The sequence below is a fragment of the Pseudophryne corroboree genome, chromosome 5 (genome assembly GCF_028390025.1).
Source record: "Pseudophryne corroboree isolate aPseCor3 chromosome 5, aPseCor3.hap2, whole genome shotgun sequence".
NCBI classification, from domain to species: domain Eukaryota; kingdom Metazoa; phylum Chordata; class Amphibia; order Anura; family Myobatrachidae; genus Pseudophryne; species Pseudophryne corroboree.
Genome location: NC_086448.1, coordinates 626913892 through 626939589, shown reverse-complemented (window position 1 = coordinate 626939589; position 25698 = coordinate 626913892). Strand labels below are relative to the sequence as shown.

The window sequence follows — 25698 nt, the reverse complement described above, 5'->3', positions numbered from 1 at the left end:
TCTGGAGCTGTGGCTAGAAGGCAGTCTGTGACTAGTAATACAATAGGTGAAGGGTCATGATTTTCAGCATTGATCTATGTGAGCTTTATCTAATGTGAGATCATTGAGCAGGCTTTAGTGCTGATATGCAGTTCAGTAACATCAAGTAAGACAGTAGCTGCTTGTTTCTGTGGCTACCAGGCCATGAAGTGAAAGATGAAGTATGGTAGTACTCAAGCTATGCTGCTATGTTTGAAGGTTGGCAGTGGGTGTGATATGAAATTCCGGCGTTCAGGATGCCGGTGGTCACATGACCAACCGCAGCATCCCAATTTGTAAAATGCCTGTGGTGGTGGCTTGTGCTAAGATGGTGGGTGGCTACTAGGGCTACCCCCCCTGTAGTGCATAACCCTACCTGCCCACACCCCCAGATCCTAACCCTAACCCCAATACTTACCTTCGGGACACCATGCTATTCAGGATACCATTCGGGATACCAGGATATTGCAGTTGAGAAATCGAAATTTGGCCACACCTTTGAGTCACCCAGTCACGGGCTTAAGCCACCCAACAATGCAACAGATAAGCCTAGTCATGCAAACATTCATTTATTTTTTACAGATTATTTAGATAGCACACACATATTCCACAGCGCTTTACAGCGATATTTGGCCATTCACATCAGTCTCTGTCCTATTGGAGCTTACAATCTATATTCCCTACCACATGTGTATGCACACACATTCATGCTAGGGTTCATTTTTGGTGGGAGCCAATTAACCTACCAGTATATTTTTGGATTGTGGGAGGAAACCAGGGTACCCGGAGGAAACCCACGCAAGTACATGGGAATCAAACCCATGCCCTCAGTGCTGTGAGGCAGTAATGCTAACCATTACACCATCCGTGCTGTCCCATTTAACTAATGTTCCCTCTAATTCACCAGCAAAATCTGAACTAATTGATACAATATAGATTAAGAAAACCAACAAAACAATGCTGTTTTAGGGGAAAATAAGAAAAGGGTTGGACAATTTTGCTCTAGAACACTTTGCCATCATTCACCACAGATAACAGTAAACAGGCAAACATAGCAAAATTGCACAATGTCGTAGATGCATTTACTGTGCTTCCTTGTTGAATCATTGTCCATTCATTGCAATGACTGCAAACGTTAGCCACTGGGATGGTGATAAATATCAGTGAATCTGCAGATCAAATGCAAAACTCGTGACGTGTTGGTCAAAAAGCACATATGTGGTTAGGTGCCTGTGAGGTCACATGCACTAGGAACTGTTTTCTATGGGCAAATTGTTACGTATTTAAAATCAGTTAACAACATCACTTCTGGTGGACCCTCATCAACTGTAATTTTCACTGCTAATCAGTTTTGACAATTTAGAGTGAACTCTTTTCTGTTCCAAGAGTTGACTTTGTGGTGTTGATCAGTCCAATCCTTCTGCAGCCACTACCACCAAGCCTTATCCACTGAGGGATACATTTACTAAGCAGTGATAAGAGCAGAAAAGTGAGCCATTGGAATTGTTGCCCATGGCAACCAATCAGCACTGAAGTAACATCTATAATTTGCATACTATAAAATGATACAGAGCTGCTGATTGGTTGATGGGGCAACTTCTCCACTGACTCACTTCTCCTCTCTTATCACTGCTTAGTAAATGTCCCCCTTAGTGTTACATTCAGAGAAGGAAGCTTGGGTTGATGGCCAATTCATGAAGGGCAAGGATCCCCAGATTTTAGGCACCATGTTGACCTGGCAGTGTCCTCATTTACTGTACAATGGCCCTCATTCCGAGTTGTTCGCTCGGTATTTTTCATCGCATCGCAGTGAAAATCCGCTTAGTACGCATGCGCAATGTTCGCACTGCGACTGCGCCAAGTAACTTTACTATGAAGAAAGTATTTTTACTCACGGCTTTTTCATCGCTCCGGCGATCGTAATGTGATTGACAGGAAATGGGTGTTACTGGGCGGAAACACGGCGTTTCAGGGGCGTGTGGCTGAAAACGCTACCGTTTCCGGAAAAAACGCAGGAGTGGCCGGAGAAACGGTGGGAGTGCCTGGGCGAACGCTGGGTGTGTTTGTGACGTCAACCAGGAACGACAAGCACTGAACTGATCGCACAGGCAGAGTAAGTCTGAAGCTACTCTGAAACTGCTAAGTAGTTAGTAATCGCAATATTGCGAATACATCGGTCGCAATTTTAAGAAGCTAAGATTCACTCCCAGTAGGCGGCGGCTTAGCGTGTGTAACTCTGCTAAATTCGCCTTGCGACCGATCAACTCGGAATGAGGGCCAATATTCCATTAATTTCAAGGCTTGTTATGTTCTAATTGTTAATTTATTTTTTCTATACATGTTCAGTATAATAAGTGGCTGTTCTATTTTAAGACCCTTTATTCGCAAAACCTTATTGTATTCTCCTGTCTTTCATACAGTCATAGAAATGAAATAAAAAGAACTGAAAAGCTGAAAACTATGACATCAGAGATTTTTTCAAATATCAAGAAGACTCAGCAAATCAAATTACCTAGAACAAAACTGCAACACAATAAAACATAAGAAGCAAAATCAATTATGATTTATGATATTTCGGGCAATTCAGGGAGCTACAAATGGTTTTATTTGCAATTCTATTAAATGTAATTGTATTTGCCATTTGTTTGGTCACAAGGGCTTCTTTTCTGTTAGAACTTCCTATAACATTTATTTAAAGGGAAACTATCATGAAGAAGTTTTAGGGGGTGATTCAGACCTGATCGCTGCTATGCCTTTTTGCACAGTGGGCGATCAGCAATAGACTGCGCATGCCTATGCACTGCAATGCGCACATGCATCAGCAAACACCAGGCATCACCGGTCAGCAACAGGCTGGTGCGAAAATGCAATCGCACAGCCATCCGCATGCTGATAGACAGGAAGAGGACGTTTGTGGAGGGTAACTGACCGTTTTCTGGGCGTGTCATGGCAAACGCAGGCGTTCCCAAGCGTTTTCAGGGAGGGTATGTGACGTCAGCTCCGACCCCGATCAGCCTGTTCTCATCGCACTGTAGGAGTAAGTCCTGGGCTGCGCACACACTGCACACAGTGGAAAAATCATTCAATGGTGAGTGAGGTGCGAATGGATTTGCAGCTGTCCGCTGACTGAGGGGGTTTATAGCAGCTCGGCGTACACATGCGATCGCACACTTGCACGGCGAATATACTCTCCTCTTGGGTGGCGACTATCTGAACACAGGAATACAATTTTAGCAGCCTAGCGATCAGGTCACCCCCTTAGCTTCCTTTAATGTAAAATATTTTTGCATGTCCTTTAATGTATGCAAAAACAACTGAACATGGGAGTTGCTCACAGGGGCAGTTTGCACTCATTATTAAGGCTGCAGTTATCACTACATGAAAAGCAACAACTATCGTATGCTGGACAACAATAGTAACATGTGCCTGGTTTATGGCAGACATATATGCATTAAATGTACAATTATTGTATTTGCAGCAAACGCATTCAATAGTATACATTAATAAAACTGGTAAAACACCTCTAATACAGCAGAAACAAATCCCAGGGGGAGATGTATCAAACCATTGAGAGAGATAAATTAGAGAAGTTAATAATAACAACCAATCAGCTTTTAACTGTCATTTTATAGGCTGTGCCAGATAAATGATAGCTAGAATCTGATTGGTTCTCTACTTTCTCTCTCGAAGTTTTGATACATCTCCCTCCCCTTCCCCCTAAAATAATGACACCCTCACTGTACTTAGAGCCTGATTCAGCTTCTGTTGTAGTTTTACTATTCTAGCAAAACTGCAAATGCTGTCACTCGCATACTGGGGGCCACCCAGCACAGGGCAAGGCCGCCCAGCATGCCAATGACTGACATTGATGCGATCGCAATTCAATTCGTCCACTCGCCATGCTTCGAGCTTGGTTACTAAAGGTAATAGTTTGTGACATAGTAAGTGGGGGAAAAAATTGGAAATGCGTGAAAAAACTCTAAAAAACATGTGTCGACCTTTTGACCCTGTCAACCTTTTTACTGTCAACCATACAGTGTAGACCTATCTATTAAATGTCTATCAACCGCCTCCCAATTTTCACTAGAGCAATTTAATTAGCTCAAACAGTCTAGAGCTGAAGCTAATTGAATATTTGGGGGCAGGGGGCACAGGCTGCCTATTTTTTTAGCAAACACAGATGGGCACGCCAGGCGAGATGGACGGACGGGAGCAAACGAGGAGTGCGTGCGTCGTAGACGCGCATGTACCCAATTCAAAGTGAATAAGAGCATCGGTCTACGCTCGGCTGCGGGCCGAGGCGCAGGTTCACCTCGGCACGCCGCATGCCCCCGCCTGCAATTTAGCAGCGTGGCTCCATCTGTACTTTTTATTACACAGTGCACTGTGTATGGGAAGTTTTTTCTCTCATTAACAGTAAAGGAGAGAAGACCTAGTATCTGCCAGCTCTGAGCTGGGGATGGCAGTGCATGGCGAGGAAAACACACCCTCTAACTCTATCTCATTATAATAATCTCGTACCTCAGCTGGAAGGAACACCTCCCACCCTCTCCCTTCTGACTGTGCAAATTGGTTCAAATACAGTCATACTAAGTGCCCTGTGGAATCAGAGCCGGCCCTAGGCATAGGCAAACTAGGCAAATGCTTCTGCTGATTAAAATTCTATGCAGCATGCCTATATTCTGTGTGTGACTGCGGCTCTATCTGCATACGAAATGCCTTACTAATGTGTGGCATTATGTGTATAAGGTGTACTAAAGTACTTGGTGGCGAAACGTATAGAAAAGGCACTACTGCGTGGTCTAATGTGAAATAAAGAGCAATTTGGTGTGGTGTAATGTGAATAAGGGGCACTACTGTGAGGAGTAACGTGGTACTACTGCGTGATGAATAAGAGACACTATTGCATGATATAATGTGAATAAAGTTACAGTTACTGTTGTGGCGTAATTGCAACTGGGGTTAATATTGTGTGGCCATGCCCCTTCCCAGCAAGACCGTTTTGGGCTGTGCACTGAATGTGCACACTGTTCCTATGTAAAAATATAGGAGGTAGGGCACCAAAATGAGGACTGCTATGTGTGAGGCGTGATGGTGCTGGAAAAGGGGTTCAGGGGTGGAGAGGCAGAACTAGCATCGGTACAAAGGGGGCACAGCCAAAATCTTGCCCAGGGCATCATATTGGTTAGGGCCGGCTCTGGGTGGAATTCCAGGTATTTGTGCTTGTTCAGGCAATAGCTGTATTTGTCATGTGGATGAGCATTTTGCCCTTCCTAAATGATCTCTTCTGCTCATTGTGAATGCTATGTTAATCTGCTCCTGGACATATGTTGAATCAAACAGCCCTTACTTCAAGACAGTAGCAAGTGTAGGACAGCACTTGAATCATTTTGGCAAGATACTTATTTACATCAATGTAACGTTACAGTGAACAGAGTTAGTGACTGTAATGTGCGTTTATTGTTTCCAGCGAGTTAAGGGCGATTTGTAATCTCACTTAAAAACCATAACAAAGGTAGGAAGGCCCTGCTTGCAAGCTTACAACCCAGTGCCGTAACTATGTATGTATGAAGTGTGCCTTGCACACAGCGCACTTGTGGAGGGAGCGCATCGCTGCGCTGCGGGGATCAGCTGGGAGCCAGTACACGAAAGGAGGAATAAGCAAGCAGGACAGCTCCGGGTGCTGTCCCCTTGACTGCCCGAGCTGCTCCGCCTCCCACTCGACACTCCCAATACACCCTGTTACGTCTACCCCTCTCCAGAATGTCCCACCTTCCCAGAATGCAAGGTGCGGGGCGCGAGGTCTTCGCGCACAGCATTCTGGGAGCGGATGCGGTGGTGGGAGCTATGGCGTGCGGGGGGTACCCGCCTACCCGCCTACAAGCAACAGCCACGGCCCCGTCTGCAGCCTGCCTGAGCACCCGCTGCCACTGAGGAGTCCTGCCGTCTGCCGCCCACGCAGTCTGTGATCCCGGCAGCAGCACAGCACTCGGCCAGCCTCAGCGCTGGAGGGAGAGTGTTGCCCCCCGGCCCCCTTTCCCAGTGACCAGTGAGTGCGGATTTATCGGTCTTCTCTCTTCTCTCTCTCTCTCTCTTTCTTTCTCTCTCTGTCTCGCTCTCTGCCTGTCTCTCTCTCTCTCTCTCGCTTTTTTGTAAAAAGGGGATCTTTGCCAGCAGCCTAATGTGGAAAAAAAGGGGTCTCTGCTAGCATAAAGTATATAAAAGGGGTCTCTGCCAGCCTAATGTAAAAAAAAGGGGTCTCTGCCAGCATAAAGTATAAAAAGAGGGAGTCTCCGCCAGCCTAATTTGTAAGGGGTCTCTGCCAGCCTAACTTGTAAAAAGGGGGTCTCTGTCAGCATAATGTGTACAAAGGGGGTCTCTGTCAGCATAATGTGTAAAAAGGGGGTCTACCTGGTGTAATGTGTGTAAGTGGCGCTACTGTGCGGCGTAATTTGAATAATGGAGACTACTGTACAGCGTTATATGAATTTGTATTATTTTGTGGCCACGCTCCTTCCCAATGAAGCTACGCCTCTATATTTTTTATGTACACCTACGGTGTGCATTGGCCCTGTTTTGTATATATGGGGGGGGGGGGGGGGGGCGCCGATGCTGTTTCTTGCACACAGCGCTAAAATGTCTAGTTACGGCACTGTTACAGCCTATACAATTATTTATCAAGAAGTTTGCCCCGACTACCCTTATAGCTACTTATGAGCTTGGGAAATATCTATCTCCTTCGATCAAGATTACTTTTTGTTACCCCTTTCACATCGCACAAATAACCCGGTATCGACGCGGCATATTGCCGTGTCGACACGGGTCAGTGTGCGATGTGAAAGCACTTTCGGCGAATTAGCGGGGCGCCTGACCCGGTAATTCAACCCGGTATAAAAGAAGGATTATGCCCGGGTTGAATATCGGGTCAGGTGCAGTGTGAATGGGAGCCGCGTCGATGCGACACGGTTCCCATTCACAGCATAGGGAGAGGCGGCGCAGGAGATGAGCTCATCTCCCAGCGCCGCCTCCACCCCCGCCCCTGCTTCGCCCCCCCGCTGCTATGGCAACCGACCCGGTATATTGCCGGGTCGGAAAGCCATCAGAGGGGAGCAAATGCCGGATCCCACCCGGTAAGGACACGTTTCTTTTACCGGGTGGGATCCGGCATTTGCGATCTGAATGCGGTATAACTTTGCAGAGAAATGGGTGTCTCAAATATTCTGTGTATAACAAATTAGCAGCATTGCTCTCAGTTAGTTCATTGACTGTTTTACTAGCAAGCATTTTCACTCGCGTCTTTGTCTTCTAATGGTGTATTTTTTGCTTTTTGGCGTATGCGGTTTGTGTTAATTTTGTGGGAAGTCTCTTCATAAGTAACATTTGAATGCGCTGTAATTCGCAGAAGAATGCCTCAAAAGTCGCATGGCAGCACAAACCAACTCACACTCTTGCACCACAAGTCGCCGTAATGCAACAAATCCCCAATCAATTAGTTACTGCAGGACACATGAAATTAGTGCCTGGGTGCAGTCTACAGCAGAACTTGCCTCAGCCATGGTTGAAAGTGAGTGCTGCAGGTAACTTGGTGGCCTTTTATTAGCATTTGGATTGGTTTAGTCTTAATTATAATGGTTTACACCTGTTGCTTTTTGGAAGTGATGGTTTGAGGTGTGTTTTTTGTGCGATATTAGTGGTGCTTTAGTTGGGACTCAGGCTATATATACACATGTAAACATGCTCAAAAAAGAGAGTGCATTGATTTTGTGCACGGAGGTGCGATTTTATAGTGATTCTGCAGATACCAATGTTACTTGGATGATGTCTGTACCAACTGTGATTTTCCACGATTTGGAGTGCAAAGTCACATTTGGCATGCGACTTCTATGCAAATTAATCCTTAGTAAATTTGCTGCTTTTTCTGCAAAAAATGTCAAATCGACCAATGCCCCAAATAACTTGTTATCGTTGTTATTATTCATATTATTAATAATATATAACCACCAAGTTTCAGTTTTGATTTACTTTAATACTCACCAAAATGCTATTTCACACTGTATTTTAAATAGAGGCGGGACAAAAACGATCAACTAATTCTACCATGTACTATGATTGGGCTAACTAATTCTACCATGTACTATGATTGGGCTAACTAATTCTACCATGTACTGTGATTGGGCTAACTAATTCTACCATGTACTGTGATTGGTATAACTAATTCTACCATGTACTGTGATTGGTATAACTAATTCTACCATGTACTGTGATTGGTATAACTAATTCTACCATGTACTGTGATTGGGCTAAGTCTGCCAGCAAAATATCTTATATTGTACAGCCAAATATGTAATGAGACAAATATTTCCAGAAATAGTTTTGAAAACGTTGCTCATCTCTAGTCAGAATGCATTGATCATACCCATCGCAGTTGTCCATCGCTTGTAAGCTGCCTGTAGAATGCTCTGAAATTAGTAACAATGTCTTCAAGGTTCCTTCCCACCACAAGTCTTGAGAGAGCTTTCACAGCGCATACCACTGTAGAACAATATGATTAATTAGACAATTTATTCTATTACAGAAAACAATGTATATCATTAATATTATAAAAGCTACAAGCAATAGTAGTTGCAGTGTGACAGTGATATATTATACAGACAGACTTTAATATTTCCATCTGATACCAGTTCTCTGTGCCTGTAAGATTACAATTGTATGACTGCTGCTCTGAAACTAAAGTGTTACACCAACATAGTATCAGATAATGTTTCAGTGCTCTTCATTCCCACACAAATCTACCTCTTTTAACCGATTTAAAAAAAAAAAAAAAATCATTTTTTCTTTATTAGCTTCAATTTGACGGCATTTAACTCAGCTTAGAATATATTTTTAACTATATTTAAATATTCAAGTGAATTTTTTTCTGCCAAGGGGCTGTCTAGCACCCCTACAATGTCTATAAGCCCCCATAGTAAAATTACTTCCCATCCCCTAGTATCTAAAGATCCCCCAGCAACAATAGATTCTTAGTGGCAATACCCTTACCCCCTGAGGGGTGATCAACCCCATTAGCACATCCCACAGGTGCCCATATGCACCCACTGTTTTAGTACCCCCACTCATATGTCACTATATATGTGTGCATAATAGACCTCTAACCGCAAGGGTCAATATAACTATTTTTCTTCACCCATCCCTCTACCACTAAATGGCAAAATATTACCACCCCCCATGCGCACACTACACTCCTCAACCCCCCTATGCCAATTCCCCTCTCCATCCCTAAAACAGAGCGGAGCGTGGGTCGTGGAGGGGGAAGGTTGATGAGCAGTTTTCCCTGCTGACGTTGATCTCTGCACTGCTTTGGGTGGGGGGCTTGTTCCTCTCCTCGCACTTTTTCTGTGCTTGCACACCAGAGTTCCTATGCCATTCTGAGGTGCAGTTTTGGCAGTGATGTTGGCGGTCACAGACCACCACATCAGTCCTGGGGGGCTGTAGCAGGAGGAGAACCGTTCTCCTCCATAACTGACAGGGGGATGCTGTGAAATAGCACAGTCATATGGGATGCAATCTTGTCAGCAAAAGCCCAGCTGGCTACGATCACATGCCACTGTGCCAGGTAAATGGCTAAAATAATATCAAACAAGTGTGACAAGAACACTGGGATAGTGTTTGAGGGCAGGTATGTTTGTCCCAGGTTCTTGTCTTACATGTTTTAGAAAATGAAAACTTCTAGGAAAATGCTTTTGTTAGAACCTTTTCAGTTTGCTGGAAAAGCTGGATAAGGGCCCTGGGAGAGAGATAGGACGAGTTCCAGACATTGGGCCCAGTTCGGATCTTTGGCCTCACAGAGGGCTAATCAGGGCTTTCAGCTGTGCAAGAGCCTTATAGGGCTGATTAGTGTGGGCAGACTACCTGGAAAGACTTTAGGATCTCTGTGAGAGAGATACGCTTCCTTATACAAGTGAGCCAAACAGTATTGACTGGAAAACTCTGTGTTTTTGTTTAGAGACAGTTAGGAACGTCTTGTGTTTAGTTAGTGCCGGACAGGCAAGGTATTTTCTTTTGGTGTTTGTTTTATTTTCTGTTTAATAAACCTGGTCGTGGCCAGTTGCACCATAAACTGGACTTGTATGGTTCCTCAGCTGCTGCAAGGTGCCATTTACCCCAGGACACGGCACCTTGTTCCCTTACAGCGTTACACAAGCTATTGTCTAGCTTTCTGTTATAGACACAAAGGGCATGATTCTGAGTAACAAAAAGCGGCTGTAGGTTCAGACAGCTGCTGTAGCCGGATATGGGGGGAGCAGTATCATGCCTCCTAAAGAGTGGAGAAGTAGACAAGTGGTGAAGTTACCCATAGCAACTACTCAGCTTCTTCCAATCATTTTATAGAACATACTTCAGAAATGCTAGGTAGAATCTGATTGGTTGCTGTTAGCAACTTGTCCACGTGTTCACTTCTCCAACCTGCTTCATGCATATAGCTGTACCACCCATGTCTGCCGTCACAGCAGATGGTAGAGATGGTGATCTGAGGCTGTGTCCTCAGATGCAGCACTCGAGTCTCGCAGCTGTACCTGTATGCAGGAGGCATCTATCTCCTGCTGCATTTGAATTTTAATTACACAGATTTCTGGCTTTTGCAATTCCATACAGACATGAATTAGGCCCAGAGTCATCTAGAGCAGCTTCTCTCGCCAACAGTGAGTGATAGTAAAAGTCACTCTCATGGCTTGCAGTCCTACATGGTCCTATATGGATGGAGGTATACCATCATGAGGCCCTTGTAAAAGAAACATTTCCAGCAGCAAGATAGTTACAAGTACTGATGATTGATAATGACATACTGTATAATAATCTAACATCCCCAGTGGCTGGGATGTAATCACCATGCCATGTAATCAGGGCCAGATTAACAATGGGGTTGATGGAGCTGCAGCTCCAGGCCCACAAGCAAAATAAGCCCACAGCAACTGCATAAACAGTGATGCTGCAGTCTAGTGGGCACAGCTGCAGAGCCACCCTGATAGCACCTCTATTACTGCAGGCTGCATGGAACTGGGAGGATCCAGCAGCACTGCGCTGCTGCTGTCAGCACCGCCGCAGTGTAGAGGGGACCAGAGCTGGCCGTACTATTGCACAGCGTATGCGGCTGATAAGGCACAGTGAGAAGGGCACCGGACAGCCTGGATTACGCCTCCAGCCTACCTGGAAGCCCATACTGCATCCGCGGATCTGGTGGCTCCCGTTGTGTTCCTTTCTCAACCGCAACTCCCTCTAGATGCCGGGCGGGCCGGCCGCGGCTTTGCGGTGAAATGCGGCCAGGTCTCCCGTGAAACTATCTCTGTGTGCTGGTAGGTCAGATACCCCAAATCCCCCCCCCCCCCCGCCCCATTCCTGAGCTGGAGCCGCTTTCTGCCAGTGACAGGTAACATACACACAGTGGCGTAACCCGAAATTTTTCTCCCCCAAGCCAAAAAATTATTCGGCAACACCCCCCCCCCCCCCCCATACTTGGCACTAGTAAAGGGACAAATATGCGCGCCGAAGCAAAAAAGGGGCGTGGCTTCGTCGAAATGGGCGTGGCTTCGCAGAAATGGCATTGCAGGAAAAGACTACCTTATACCCCAGTTTTGCAACCTGCACGCCCAGACGTTAGCCACCACAGGAAAGAAAAATAATCCTGATTCATGCCCCTTACATTATTTGTAATTTTTCCTCCTTATAGTAATGCCCAGTATACATTATGCCACATACTGCAATGGCCTTAGCCATTATGCCGCACGCAATAATGCACATGACACAATATGCACACACTGTAATGCCCGCGACACATTACGCCACACCGTAATGCCTGTGACACATTATGACAGGAATCGCAATGCCCGTTATACATTATGCTACACACTGCAATGCCCCCGATACATTATAGCACATACAATGTCTGTGACACAGTATGACACACACCGCAATGATCCTGAGACTTTATACCACATACCACAATGCCCGTGATACAGTATACAACACACCGTAATGCCTGACACATTATGACACACACCGCAATATCCGTGATACATTATGCCAGACACCGTAATGCCCATTACACATTAAGTTCTACAGTAAGGCTTCTAATTACTTTTAAATTACCTGCTCGTTGCCAGGGTTTTCATGCTCTTGGTTCCATGCACGGTGCCAGGGATTTTCATGCTCAGGGTGTCATGCTCGTTGCCAGGGGTTTCATGCACTGGGTGTCATGCTCGTTGCTAGGGGGTAGTGCTTGTTGCTAGGGCCGTGCTCCCAGTGCCACATATGCCCCCAGTGCCAGGTATATGCCCCCAGTGCCAGATATTCCCCCACAGTGCCAGGTACATGCCCCCAGTGCCAAATATACCCCCCCCACCCAGTGCCACATATGCCCCCAGTGCCAGATATTCCCCCACAGTGCCAGGTACATGCCCCCAGTGCCAAATATACCCCCCAAGTGCCACATATGCCCCCAGTGCCAGATATTCCCCCACAGTGCCAGGTACATGCCCCCAGTGCCAAATATACCCCCCCCCCCACCCAGTGCCACATATGCCCCCAGTGCCAGATATTCCCCCACAGTGCCAGGTACATGCCCCCAGTGCCAAATATACCCCCCAAGTGCCACATATGCCCCCAGTGCCAGATATTCCCCCACAGTGCCAGGTACATGCCCCCAGTGCCAAATATACCCCCCCCCCCAGTGCCACATATGCCCCCAGTGCCAGATATTCCCCCACAGTGCCAGTTATATGCCCCTAGTGCCAGATATTCCCCCACAGTGCCACATATGCCCCCTCAGTGCCTGCTCCCCCCAGTGCCAGATATTCCCCCACAGTGCCAGGTATATGCCCCCAGTGCCAGATATTCCCCCACAGTGCCACATATGCCCCCTCAGTGCCTGCTCCCCCCAGTGCCAAATATTCCCCCACAGTGCCAGGTATATGCCCCCAGTGCCAGATATTCCCCCACAGTGCCAGGTATATGCCCCCAGTGCCAGATATTCCCCCACAGTGCCTGCTCCCCTCCTCCCTCTTCCTTTGTGTTGGAAGGACACGGAGGACACAGCGCGCACCTCTCCCGTGTCCCTCCTGGCTCTCCGGCCGGTCTAATAAAGGAAGTGCCGGTTCGTGAGCCAATCAGAGCTCACGAACGGCACTTCCTTTATTAGACCGGCCGGAGAGCCAGGAGGGACACGGGAGAGGCGCGCGCTGTGTCCTTCCAACACAGCAGCGGAGGGAGGAGACCGCAGATTGACATGCGGACGCTCGTCTGCATGTCAATCTGTGCTAAATCAGTGGCGCCCCCGCAGCCCCTCGCCCCCAAGCCACCGCGAGGGCTGCGGGGGCAGTAGTTACGCCACTGCATACACAATATATTAACCCAGGGCTCTCAATAAGTAGCAGCAGCAGCATCCCATCTCCTCCCCCGTTACCAGGGTAAACCACCCATCCCCATCTCCCCACCAGACTAATCCCCCACCACCAATAGGCTAGGATATGCATACAATGTATGTTTTTTAAATATTTTGATTACATTTCTTTTTTATCTATCCATGTATTATTGAATTGTTTAAATTACCAGCGCTGCCAAGCTTGTCTGTTGTATAGCTACTGTTCTTCCCCCTGTATCCCTCCCATCATCCTTCCATCTAGCCCCTATTCTTCTCCCTGTCACTCCCGTCTTCCTCCCATCTAGACCCTGTTCTTCCTCCTGTCTTCCTCCGATCTTCCATTGTTCTTCCCTCTTTTTTCCTTCCCTCTTAATAAAAAAATTATTGTAATATAATAATTTAAGCACTGAGATTTTTCTGTTTCAAACACACATGGATTCACACACACACACACACACACACACACACACACACACATAGAGCACTGGTCACACCCCCATGCCAGTAGCCACAACCCCACAGTGCTGGTCACACCCCTTGCGGTGGCATACAATAGGCCCTTCATCAATTTCAGCTCCAGGCCCATGAGGACCTCAATCTGGTACTGCATGTAGGCCCTCATTCCGAGTTGTTCGCTCGCAAGGCGAATGTAGCAGAGTTACACACGCTAAGCCGCCGCCTACTGGGAGTGAATCTTAGCTTCTTAAAATTGCGACCGACGTACGCGCAATATTGCGATTACAAACGAGTTAGCAGTTTCAGAGTAGCTCCAGACTTACTCTGCCTGTGCGATCATTTCAGTGCTTGTCGTTCCTGGTTGACGTCACAAACACACCCAGCGTTCGCCCAGGCACTCCCACCGTTTCCCCGGCCACTCCTGCGTTTTTTCCGGAAACGGTAGCGTTTTCAGCCACACGCCCCTGAAACGCCGTGTATCCGCCCAGTAACACCCATTTCCTGTCAATCACATTACGATCGCCGGAGCGAAGAAAAAGCCGTGAGTAAAAATACTTTCTTCATAGTAAAGTTACTTGGCGCAGTCGCAGTGCGAACATTGCGCATGCGTACTAAGCGGATTTTCACTGCGATGCGATGAAAAATACCGAGCGAACAACTCGGAATGAGGGCCGTAATGTCTTTCCATTTGTTTCAAAGATCCATTATATCTTTAATATATGTCTTAATACCTACCACATATAATTGTAAACTGTGGTCAATATAATGTGATAGATTAGCCATGATTGAAATTGTTACCGCTACTATAGGGATCTCCAGTGATTTATTATTATTTTATATGCTTATTTACTCTTGGATTCTTAAATATTCTTCCTTCTTGTCACAACTCCCTGCGCGATGATCCTACAGATACGCCAATCTGAGAATCTCCACCCGTGACACTCTCTGATTACCTCAGTGCATGTAATTATTTAATACAGTCACTGCCACTAGCTGAAATTATTTTTTGAAACATACCCAGGACAAGCTTCAGCTCTCACCCGCACACACAATTATTTATACTTAAAAAATAGGTAACATAGGGGGTCATTCCGAGTTGTTCGCTCTGTATTTTTTTCTCGCAACGGAGCGATTAGTCGCTAATGCGCATGCTCAATGTCCGCAGTGCGACTGCGCCAAGTAAATTTGCTATGCAGTTAGGTTTTTTACTCACGGCATTACGAGGTTTTTTCTTCGTTCTGGTGATCGTAATGTGATTGACAGGAAGTGGGTGTTTCTGGGCGGAAATTGGCCGTTTTATGGGTGTGTGTGAAAAAACGCTACCGTTTCAGGGAAAAACGCGGGAGTGGCTGGAGAAACGGAGGAGTGTCTGGGCGAACGCTGGGTGTTGTGACGTCAAACCAGGAACGAAACTGACTGAACTGATCGCAGATGCCGAGTAAGTCTGGAGCTACTCAGAAACTGCTAAGAAGTGTCTATTCGCAATTCTGCTAATCTTTCGTTCGCAATTTTGATAAGCTAAGATTCACTCCCAGTAGGCGGCGGCTTAGCGTGTGCAAAGCTGCTAAAAGCAGCTTGCGAGCGAACAACTCGGAATGACCCCCATGGTCCGCTTGGGGTCTTGGGTCAGAAAACAGAACCAGAACTAACATTATGGTGTTTAATTCAAGAATATCTTCCAGGCTTATAGTTACAAAACAAAAGATTACAAGATTGTAATAGTTTGAATAGTCACACAAGTAATCACAATTTCAAGAAATAAAATAGAGGGAAGACCAACCGGCAGTGTAGAACGCTGGGGAAGTGAGGCCTCTTCGGATCACCTAGTGTCATTATAGGATCAAGTCTCTTACTTGTCAATGACACCCATAGAGGGAGAATAAATCCTGTGGTGAGTGAAGCAAGCCACCGTGTCCGCAGCGTGGCGAGCGCAGCAAGCTTGCAATGGGCTTGCTACCGCTTGCCCCGCTGCCAGCATACCTGTCATCGGGATCCCGCTTTCTGTATACTGACAGCCGGGATCCCGACCGTCGGCTTTGCATGCTGATCCCTGTTTATCAGGTTATAAAGGGCTCCAATATTTATTCATATGCAATGGATTACCATAAGAACAAATAATCATCACTCCATATAAGATTATATGAACACAAACTTACCAATTTCTGTGCCTTTTCCCAAAGTGAATGTTAAACCACAACCTTTTAAAGCATCTGCATCAGTTTCTATGACGACATAAGCTGCAGAGTAGTCAGGGTCTGTGTGCTGTATTGCAGCGAAAAAAGGAAGATAAAGTGAAAGTTGTAGCTAAAAATTAATTGGCACATATAGGGCCTGATCCTGAGTTGGAAGCACTGCTGATGTCGGACACAATTGACAGGTGGGGGTAAATTTACTAAGATGGGAGTTCTATTTAAGATGGGATGTGGCCCATAGCAACCAATCAGATTCTACTTCTCATTTATCTAGCACCTTCTTGAACAGGGGTGGGCAATTATTTCAGCTGGGGGGCCGCTTAACACTTCCAGCGAATATTCAAGGGCCACACACAAAATACTCAAAAAGAGATCCCTTTTTACACATTACGGCAGACAGCGTGCCCTTTTTACACATTACGGCAGACAGCGTCCCCCTTTTTACACATTATGGCAGACAGCGTGCCCTTTTTACACATTACGACAGACAGCGTCCCCTTTTTACACATTACAGCGCCCCCGTTTTTTACACTACGGCAGACAGCGCCCCCGTTTTTACACATTACGGCAGACAGCGCCCCCGTTTTTACACACTATGGCAGACAGCGTCCCCTTTTTACACATTACGGCAGACAGCGCCCCCATTTTTATACATTACGGCAGACAGCGCCCTGGTTTTTACACATAACGGCAGACAGCTTCCCCTTTTTACACATTACGGCAGACAGCGCCCCCGTTTTTATACATTACGGCAGACAGCGCCCCCATTTTTACACATTACGGCAGACAGCGCCCCCGTTTTTACACATTACGGCAGACAGTCCCTACCCCCCTTTCCCCCCCTCCCCTAAACCCATATTGCAGTTTTTAACTCCCCTCCCTCCCCACCCCTAAACCTATATGGCAGCTTAAGCAGTGATCCAGGGGCTGGCTGGACAGGGGGTTTACCTGTTTGTCACAGTGGCAGACGATCCCCGCTGTCCGATGATCCGCGCTGCTGCCGGCCAGAGTCACTGCTGATGTGGCCTCTCCTGCTCCCGCTTGCTGCCCGCCGCTTCTCCTCACTGGCCGCCGCTTCCTCTCCTCACTGGCCGCCGCTTCTCGTCCGCTGCTCCTGCTCACTGCAGTGCCCACCCCCGTGCCGCCCAGCGCATGATAACAGAGGAAATCACGGTCAGCTGACCCTGTGACGTGACCGGGATTTCCTCAGCGGCGCCGCGTCTGAGAGCAGTGCAATGACAAGCGGCATGTCGGGCCGCTTGTCATTGCACTCTGGTGGGGCACAGCGGGCCAGGCAGGATCGGTCCGCGGGCCGCCTGTTGCCCACCCCTATTCTAGAAGATAATACCTGGAATCTGATTGGTTGCTATGGGCAACATCCCATCTTAATTAGAATTCCCATCTTAGTAAATTTACCCTGTGGTGAGAGGAAGGTGACCAAGTGGACACACAGAGATGGTCCGTTTATTGAGAGTTTTGCGGGCATATCGCTGATCTTGTTGCAAACTCAAACAAATAATTGCTCACATTGGAGGCCATACTCTGATGGAGAATCTGCACCTAGCATGGGGCTGGTGCAAGCTTTGATGGTTGTGCCTAAAGATGCAATCTGAGCATCTAATGGTGTTCAAAGTGGGCATCTCGGTCCATGCATATTCAGATGCATGGCTGAACACCAGAGTAGGGCTTGTAGTGGCATTTGCATATATCGCAGATGGCCAACCGGAAAAAGACACGGATACAGCTGTGTGCGACGCTGAATCGTCCCATAGTAGTGATAGGATGTTTATATCTTTTTATGGGATCAGTGTTTTATATTTCTTATATTATAATATTTTATGAACTCTGTAGCTAATATGCAAAATATTAACACATCTCTCAGGACAGTGCACTCCCTACTGTAAGTTATATGGATATTTGCAGTCACCGCAGAGTTCTGGTACCATAACTGATGTTCTTTTATACAGATCACAGAAGTCTAAGGCAATTTCTAATATTCATAAAAATTCTCAGTACACCTGTCAGACATGGAGACGAAAGTGTGATAGAGTTTACGTTCATCTCTGAATCGGGCCCATAGGGGGTAATTCAGAGTTGATCGCAGCAGCAAATTTGTTAGAAGTTGGGCAAAACCATGTGCACTGCAGGGGGTGGGGGAACAGATAAAACATGTGCAGAGAGAGTTAGATTTGGGTGGGGTGTGTTCAAACTGAAATCTAAATTGCAGTGTAAAAATAAAGCAGCCAGTATTTACCCTGCACAGAAACACTATAACCCACCCAAATCTAACTCTCTCTGCACATGTTATATCTGCCACACCTGCAGTGCACATGGGGGGTCATTCTGAGTTGATCGCTCGCTGCCGTTTTTCGCAGCATAGCGATCAGTCTAAAATTCGGCTGTTCTGCGCATGCGTATGGGCCACAGGGTGCACGCGCCAAGTAATTTCACACAAAACTAAACAATTTTACACGGGCGAGCAACGCTTTTCAGTCGCTCTGCTGATAGGTGAATGATTGACAGGAAGTGGGTGTTTCTGGGCGGAAACTGACCGTTTTCCGGGAGTGTGCTAAAAAACGCAGGTGTATCAGGCTAAAACGCAGGAGTGGCTGGAGAAACGGGGGAGTGGCTGGCCGAACGCAGGGCGTGTTTGTGACGTCAAACCAGGAACCAAACAGTATGCAGTGATCGCAATCTAGGAGTAGGTCTGGAGCTACTCAGAAACTGCAGGAAAAGATTTTTGAGCAATTCTTCTAATCTTTCGTTCGCACTTCTGCTAAGCTAAGATACACTCCCAGAAGGCGGCGGCTTAGCGTTTGCACTGCTGCTAAAAGCAGCTAGCGAGCAATCAACTCGGAATGAGGGCCAAGGTTTTGCCAACTGCTAACAAATTTGCTGCTGCGATCAACTCAGAATTATCCCCATAGTCCATTGAGCTGGTTTGGAATGAACTGGACAGAAGTGTGAAAGCAAAGCAACACATTGCAGGGACTTCAGCGACAGTATTAGGAAGAACTTTCTGAACAATATGTAATTGTAGAAAGAATGCAACAAGTGTTATATCTACAAAAGTTTGGTACTTTGAGTACAAAAATTAAGTTTTGTTAAACAATGTGATTCTATGATTTCTTATTTTATACCAGTTGTTTATTTGTTCTATGCTTCAATTTCAGAGAATACGGAGACATTGGGGCCCAGGGCCAACAAAATAGTCATCCCCCACTTTCCCCTTCAGCACATGTGCAGTATCACAGCTGGGGAGGCAAGGGATAGCTGGCCATACACTAGGTCGATATCATTGTGTGCACATCATGCATGTTTTAGGTACAATTACGATGCGATGCGCAGTCCCTCGAATGTTGCATTCTCTGATCATACGTGCAGCCCACATTATCCGTCGTCATCGTATGTACATCGTACCATGGGGGTCATTCAGAGTTGATCGCTCGCTAGCTGTTTTTAGCAGCCGTGCAAACGCTAAGCCGCCGCCCTCTGGGAGTGTATTTTAGCTTAGCAGAAGTTCGAACGAAAGGGTCGCAGAGCGGCTACCAAAAAAAAATTGTGCAGTTTCAGAGTAGCTCCAGACCTACTCCTAGATTGCGATCACTTCAGACTGTTTAATTCCGGATTTGATGTCACAAACATGCCGTGCGTTCGCCCAGCCACGTCTGCGTTTTTATCTGGCACGCCTGCGTTTTTTCGATCACTCCCTGAAAACGGTCAGTTGACACCCAGAAACGCCCCTTCCTGTCAATCACTCTGCGGCCAGCACTGCGACTGAAAAGCTTCGCTAGACCTTGCGTGAAACTACTTCGGCCGTTGTGAAAGTACGTCGCGCGTGCGCATTGTGCCGCATATGCATGCGCAGAAGTGCCATTTTTTTGCATCATCGCTGCGCAGCGAACATTATCAGCTAGCGATCAACTCGGAATGACCCCCCATGTTTTATGCATATACGATGCATCATATGATTTTCAGTGGTATTTCCCTGAACTTTTGTGAGGCACACAATCGATTGTTTAATGACAGGTCGTTAGCACATTGAGGGTCACTCGTGTGTCCCGGACTACCAGGGATTTCAAGGGAACGGACTACCAGGGATTTCAAGGGAAATCGTGATACAACTTGCATCGGATGTAAGTCGTCTTGATGTAAAAATACGGATAATGTAAACTTTAATGGAAGGTATGATGAGGGAGGGTTCCAGTTGTGTAGCTTGGAAGGTACATTGTGCAGGGCTGTAAGATGTCTTCTTCATCACCTTGTTTGCCCCCAGACTGATGGACAGTCCCCTGTAGAAGATAGCCACAGGAGATGTAGTGTCAGAGGAGGTAGACTATAAAAGTTTCTGTAGTGGCAAGGAGGTTAAATAATATCTCACCCATGGGTGGATGCAAGATTGTTACATACAGATCTCACTTTCCAGACTGCACAGGAAAAGGCCAGGGAAACTAGTGGAGGGATATGGATACATTTGGAGTGTTCGGAGGTAAAAAAAATTATGGGACACATTTGACAGTCTTTACATAAAGTACAATGATAGATCGGTGAATGATAACTACAACATCAGGTAGGCAAAGTACAGTAACAAGCCCAGATTCAGTCAATTCAATGGTATCAAATATGTAAAGCGGATGTATGTAAACAGCAAATACAGTTGAATATTTTAACATGACAAAAAATACTTAAAGCGAACATTATGTGTAACAATACACGGTAGCTATCAATGGTTTATGTGCAATCTAAGTCATGTAAAGATGGTTTTAACCTTTGCCCTCTATCCCCAAATCTGTGATGCTTTTCTTTGAAATTGAAGTCTCGCTCTATAACTAGATAACCTGAGGAGATACTCTATCACACTCTATTGCACTCTATACAGTGTACATGAAATGAATACATCACTAAGGTAAGAATAAAACACTTTTTGCATTTTATCACATCGTCACTGTTATGATAGTATAACCACAAGTGCAGAAGCAGGGTGACTGCAGAGACAAGAGACTGACACAAGTATGTTCAAAGTACAGCTTCTTTGTTTGCCTTACCATGGCATCTGAGCCGTGGTGACCCAGAGAGGTTGGGAACCGAACATCTGTCACTGTAAGACCAGTAATCTTTCCTTTTACCATCATGTTTTTACTTTCTCAGTTCTATAAAGGAAAGAGTAAACACCAGCAGTATGTTATGCAGCAGTAGCTGGAGTGCAGGGTAGGCTTCCTCATATGCAGATTAAACAGCAGAGAGAGACACGCCCCCAGCAGCTGACTGGCTGATTTGTAGCTGACATGCCAGACACAACAGCCTTTAACCCCGTCCTTCCTCGCCATTCATACTGACATTCTCCTTGTAACAAATGTTGTTGCAGGTTTTGAATTTATTTTATAGCAGAAGCTAACATAACTTTTACAGTGTTAGATTCTAATAATCAGCTGGACCAAATCTAACCTTTTATGTAAAAGTTTTTACATGCATTTCATTTAACTGTTTTGTTAATATGCATTCTGTACATTGGTCTTTATTTTTAATGTACTTTATTACTATGAATGCAGGCAGAGGGCTGGCATCTTGTAACATAGGTCCAAACACAAGCAAGTGGTACAGGCTTTTCTACCAGCGCAACACAATAAAAAAAATATATGACTAGAGCCGGGCAGTTTGTAGAATAAAAATAAGAATTTACTTACCGATAATTCTATTTCTCGGAGTCCGTAGTGGATGCTGGGGTTCCTGAAAGGACCATGGGGAACAGCGGCTCCGCAGGAGACAGGGCACAAAAAGTAAAGCCCTAGGATCAGGTGGTGTGCACTGGCTCCTCCCCCCATGACCCTCCTCCAAGCCAGCTAGGTACTGTGCCCGGACGAGCGTACACAATAAGGGAGGAATTTTGAATCCCGGGTAAGACTCATACCAGCCACACCAATCACACCGTACAACTTGTGATCTAAACCCAGTTAACAGTATGATAACAGCGGAGCCTCTGAAAAGATGGCTCACAACAATAATAACCCGATTTTTGTAACTATGTACAAGTATTGCAGATAATCCGCACTTGGGATGGGCGCCCAGCATCCACTACGGACTCCGAGAAATAGAATTATCGGTAAGTAAATTCTTATTTTCTCTATCGTCCTAGTGGATGCTGGGGTTCCTGAAAGGACCATGGGGATTATACCAAAGCTCCCAAACGGGCGGGAGAGTGCGGATGACTCTGCAGCACCGAATGAGAGAACTCCAGGTCCTCTTTTGCCAGGATATCAAATTTGTAGAATTTTACAAACGTGTTCTCCCCTGACCACGTAGCTGCTCGGCAGAGTTGTAATGCCGAGACCTCTCGGGCAGCCGCCCAAGATGAGCCCACCTTCCTTGTGGAATGGGCCTTAACCGATTTAGACTGTGGCAGGCCTGCCTCAGAATGTGCAAGTTGAATTGTGTTACAAATCCAACGAGCAATCGACTGCTTAGAAGCAGGCGCACCCAACTTGTTGGGTGCATACAGTATAAACAGCGAGTCAGATTTTCTGACTCCAGCTGTCCTGGAATATATTTTCAGGGCCCTGACAACTTCTAGCAACTTGGAGTCCTCCAAGTCCCTAGTAGGGGCAAGGCACCACAATAAGCTGGTTCAGGTGAAACACTGACACCACCTTAGGGAGAGAACTGGGGACGAGTCCGCAGCTCTGCCCTGTCCAAATGGACAACAGATATGGGCTTTTTTGAGAAAAAAACACCAATTTGACACTCGCCTGGTCCAGGCCAGGGCCAAGAGCATGGTCACTTTTTATGTGAGATGCTGCAAATCCACATATTTGACTGGTTTTAAACCAATGTGATTTGAGAAATCCCAGAACTACGTTGAGATCCCACAGTGCCACTGGAGGCACAAAAAAAAGGGGTTTGTATATGCAATACTCCCTTGACAAACTTCTGGACTTCAGGAACTGAAGCCAATTCTTTCTGGAAGAAAATTTACAGGGCCGAATTTGAACCTTAATGGACCCCAATTTGAGGCCCATAGACACTCCTGTTTGCAGGAAATGCAGGAAACGACCGAGTTGAAATTTCTTTGTGGGGCCTTCCTGGCCTCACACCACGCAACAAATTTTCGCCACACGTGGTGATAATGTTGTGCGGTCACCTCCTTTCTGGCTTTGACCAGGGTAGGAATGACCTCTTCCGGAATGCCTTTTTTCCCTTAGGATCCGGCTTTCCATCGCCATGCCGACAAACGCAGCTGCGGTAAGTCTTGGAACAGACATGGTACTTGCTGAAGCAAGTCCCTTCTTAGCGGCAGAGGCCATAAGACCTCTGTAAGCATCTCTTGAAGTTCCGGGTACCAAGTCCTTTTTGGCCAATCCGGAGCCATGAGTATAGTTCTTACTCCTCTACGTCTTATAATTCTCAGCACCTTAGGTATGAGAAGCAGAGGAGGGAACACATACACCGACTGGTACACCCACGGTGTTACCAGAACGTCCACATCTATTGCCTGAGGGTCCCTTGACCTGGCGCAATACCTGTCCCGTTTTTTGTTCAGACGGGACGCCATCATGTCCACCTTTGGTATTTCCCAACGGTTTACAATCATGTGGAAAAAACTTCTCAATGAAGTTTCCACTCTCCCGGGTGGAGGTCGTGCTGAGGAAGTCTGCTTCCCAGTTTCCATTCCCGGGATGAAAAACTGCTGACAGTGTTATCACATGATTTTCCGCCCAGCGAAAAGTCCTTGCAGTTTCTGCCATTGCCCTCCTGCTTCTTGTGTCGCCCTGTCTGTTTACGTGGGCGACTGCCGTGATGTTTTTCCCACTGGATCAATACCGGCTGACCTTGAAGCAGAGGTCTTGCTAAGCTTAGAGCATTATAAATTTACCCTTAGCTCCAGTATATTTATGTGGAGAAAAGTCTCCATACTTGATCACACTCCCTGGAAATTTTCCCTTGTGTGACTGCTCCCCAGCCTCTCAGGCTGGGCTCCGTGGTTACCAGCATCCAATCCTGAATGCCGAATCTGCGGCCCTCTAGAAGAAGAGCACTCTATAACCACCACAGGAGAGACACCCTTGTCCTTGGATATTGGGTTATCCGCTGATGCATCTGAAGATGCGATCCGGACCATTTGTCCAGCAGATCCCACTGAAAAGTTCTTACGTGAAATCTGCCGAATGGAATTGCTTCGTAGGAAGCCACCATTTTTACCAGGACCCTTGTGCAATGATGCACTGTTTTTAGGAGGTTCCTGACTTGCTCGGATAACTCCCTGGCTTTCTCTTCCGGGAGAAACACCTTTTTCTGGACTGTGTCCAGAATCATCCCTAGGCACAGCAGACGTGTCGTCGGGATCAGCTGCGATTTTGGAATATTTAGAATCCACCCGTGCTGATTGTAGCAGTATCCGAGATAGTGCTACTCCGACCTCCAACTGTTCCCTGGACTATGCCCCTATCAGGAGATCGTCCAAGTAAGGGATAATTAAGACGCCTTTTCTTTGAAGAAGAATCATCAATTCGGCCATTACCTTGGTAAAGACCCCGGGGTGCCGTGGACAATCCAAACGGCAGCGTCTGAAACTGATAGTGACAGTTCTGCACCACGAACCTGAGGTACCCTTAGTGAGAAGGGCAAATTTGGGACATAGAGGTAAGCATCCCTGATGTCCCGGGACACTATATAGTCCCCTTCTTCCTGGTTCGTTATCACTGCTCTGAGTGACTTCATCTTAATTTGAACCTTTGTAAGTGTTCAAAAATTTTTTTTTTTTTTTTTTTTTTTTAGAATAAGTCTCACCTAGCCTTCTGGCTTCAGTACCACAATATAGTGTGGAATAATACCCCTTTTCTGTAGTAGGAGGGGTAATTTAATTGTCACCTGCTGGGAACACAGCTTGTGAATTTTTTTTCCATACTACCTCCTTGTCGGAGGGAGACTTGGTAAAGCAGACTTCAGGAGCCTGCGAAGGGGAAACGTCTCGACATTCCCATCTGTACCCCCGGGATACTACTTGTAGGATCCAGGGGTCCTGTACGGTCTCAGCGCCATGCTGAGAACTTGTCAGACGCGGTGGAACGCTTCTGTTCCTGGGAATAGGCTGCCTGTTGCAGTCTTCTTCCCTTTCCTCTATCCCTGGGCAGATATGATCTTATAGGGACGAGAGGACTGAGGCTGAAAAGACGGTGTCTTTTTCTGCAGAGATGTGACTTAGGGTAAAAAACGGTGGATTTTCCAGCAGTTGCCGTGACCACCAGGTCCGATGGACCGACCCCAAACAAGTCCTCTTCCTTTATACGGCCATACTGTGCCGTTTGGAATCTGCATCACCTGACCACTGTCGTGTCCATAACATCTTCTGGCAGTTATGGACATCGCGTTTATTCATGATGCCAGAGTGCAAATATCCCTCTGTGCATCTCGCATATATAGAAATGCTCTATAGTCAATAAAATACTGTCCCTGTCAAGGGTATCAATATTTTTAGTCAGGGAATCCGACCAAGCCACCCTAGCTCTGCACATCCAGGCTGAGGCGATCGCTGGCCGCAGTATAACACCAGTATGTGTGTATATACTTTTTATTATATTTTCCAGCCTTGTCAGCTGGTCCTTGAGGACGGCCCTATCTATAGAC

The 25698-nt window shown here is 46.4% G+C and overlaps 1 protein-coding gene across 2 annotated transcripts in view; it reads right to left on the bottom strand.

Moving 5' to 3' along the window:
• Positions 1–21304, bottom strand: part of ENOSF1 (enolase superfamily member 1) — a 112579-nt gene extending 91275 nt beyond the window's left edge. For both annotated transcript variants that reach the window (XM_063923564.1, XM_063923565.1), the window contains exons 1-3: positions 21126–21304; positions 16045–16150; positions 8435–8550 (exon numbers count right to left, since the gene is read on the bottom strand). In XM_063923564.1, the coding sequence (XP_063779634.1) occupies positions 8435–8550; positions 16045–16150; positions 21126–21212 (309 nt within the window). In that variant the 5' untranslated portion in view covers positions 21213–21304. The remainder of the gene's footprint in view (positions 1–8434; positions 8551–16044; positions 16151–21125) is intronic.
• Between the last annotated feature and the right edge of the window lie 4394 nt (positions 21305–25698).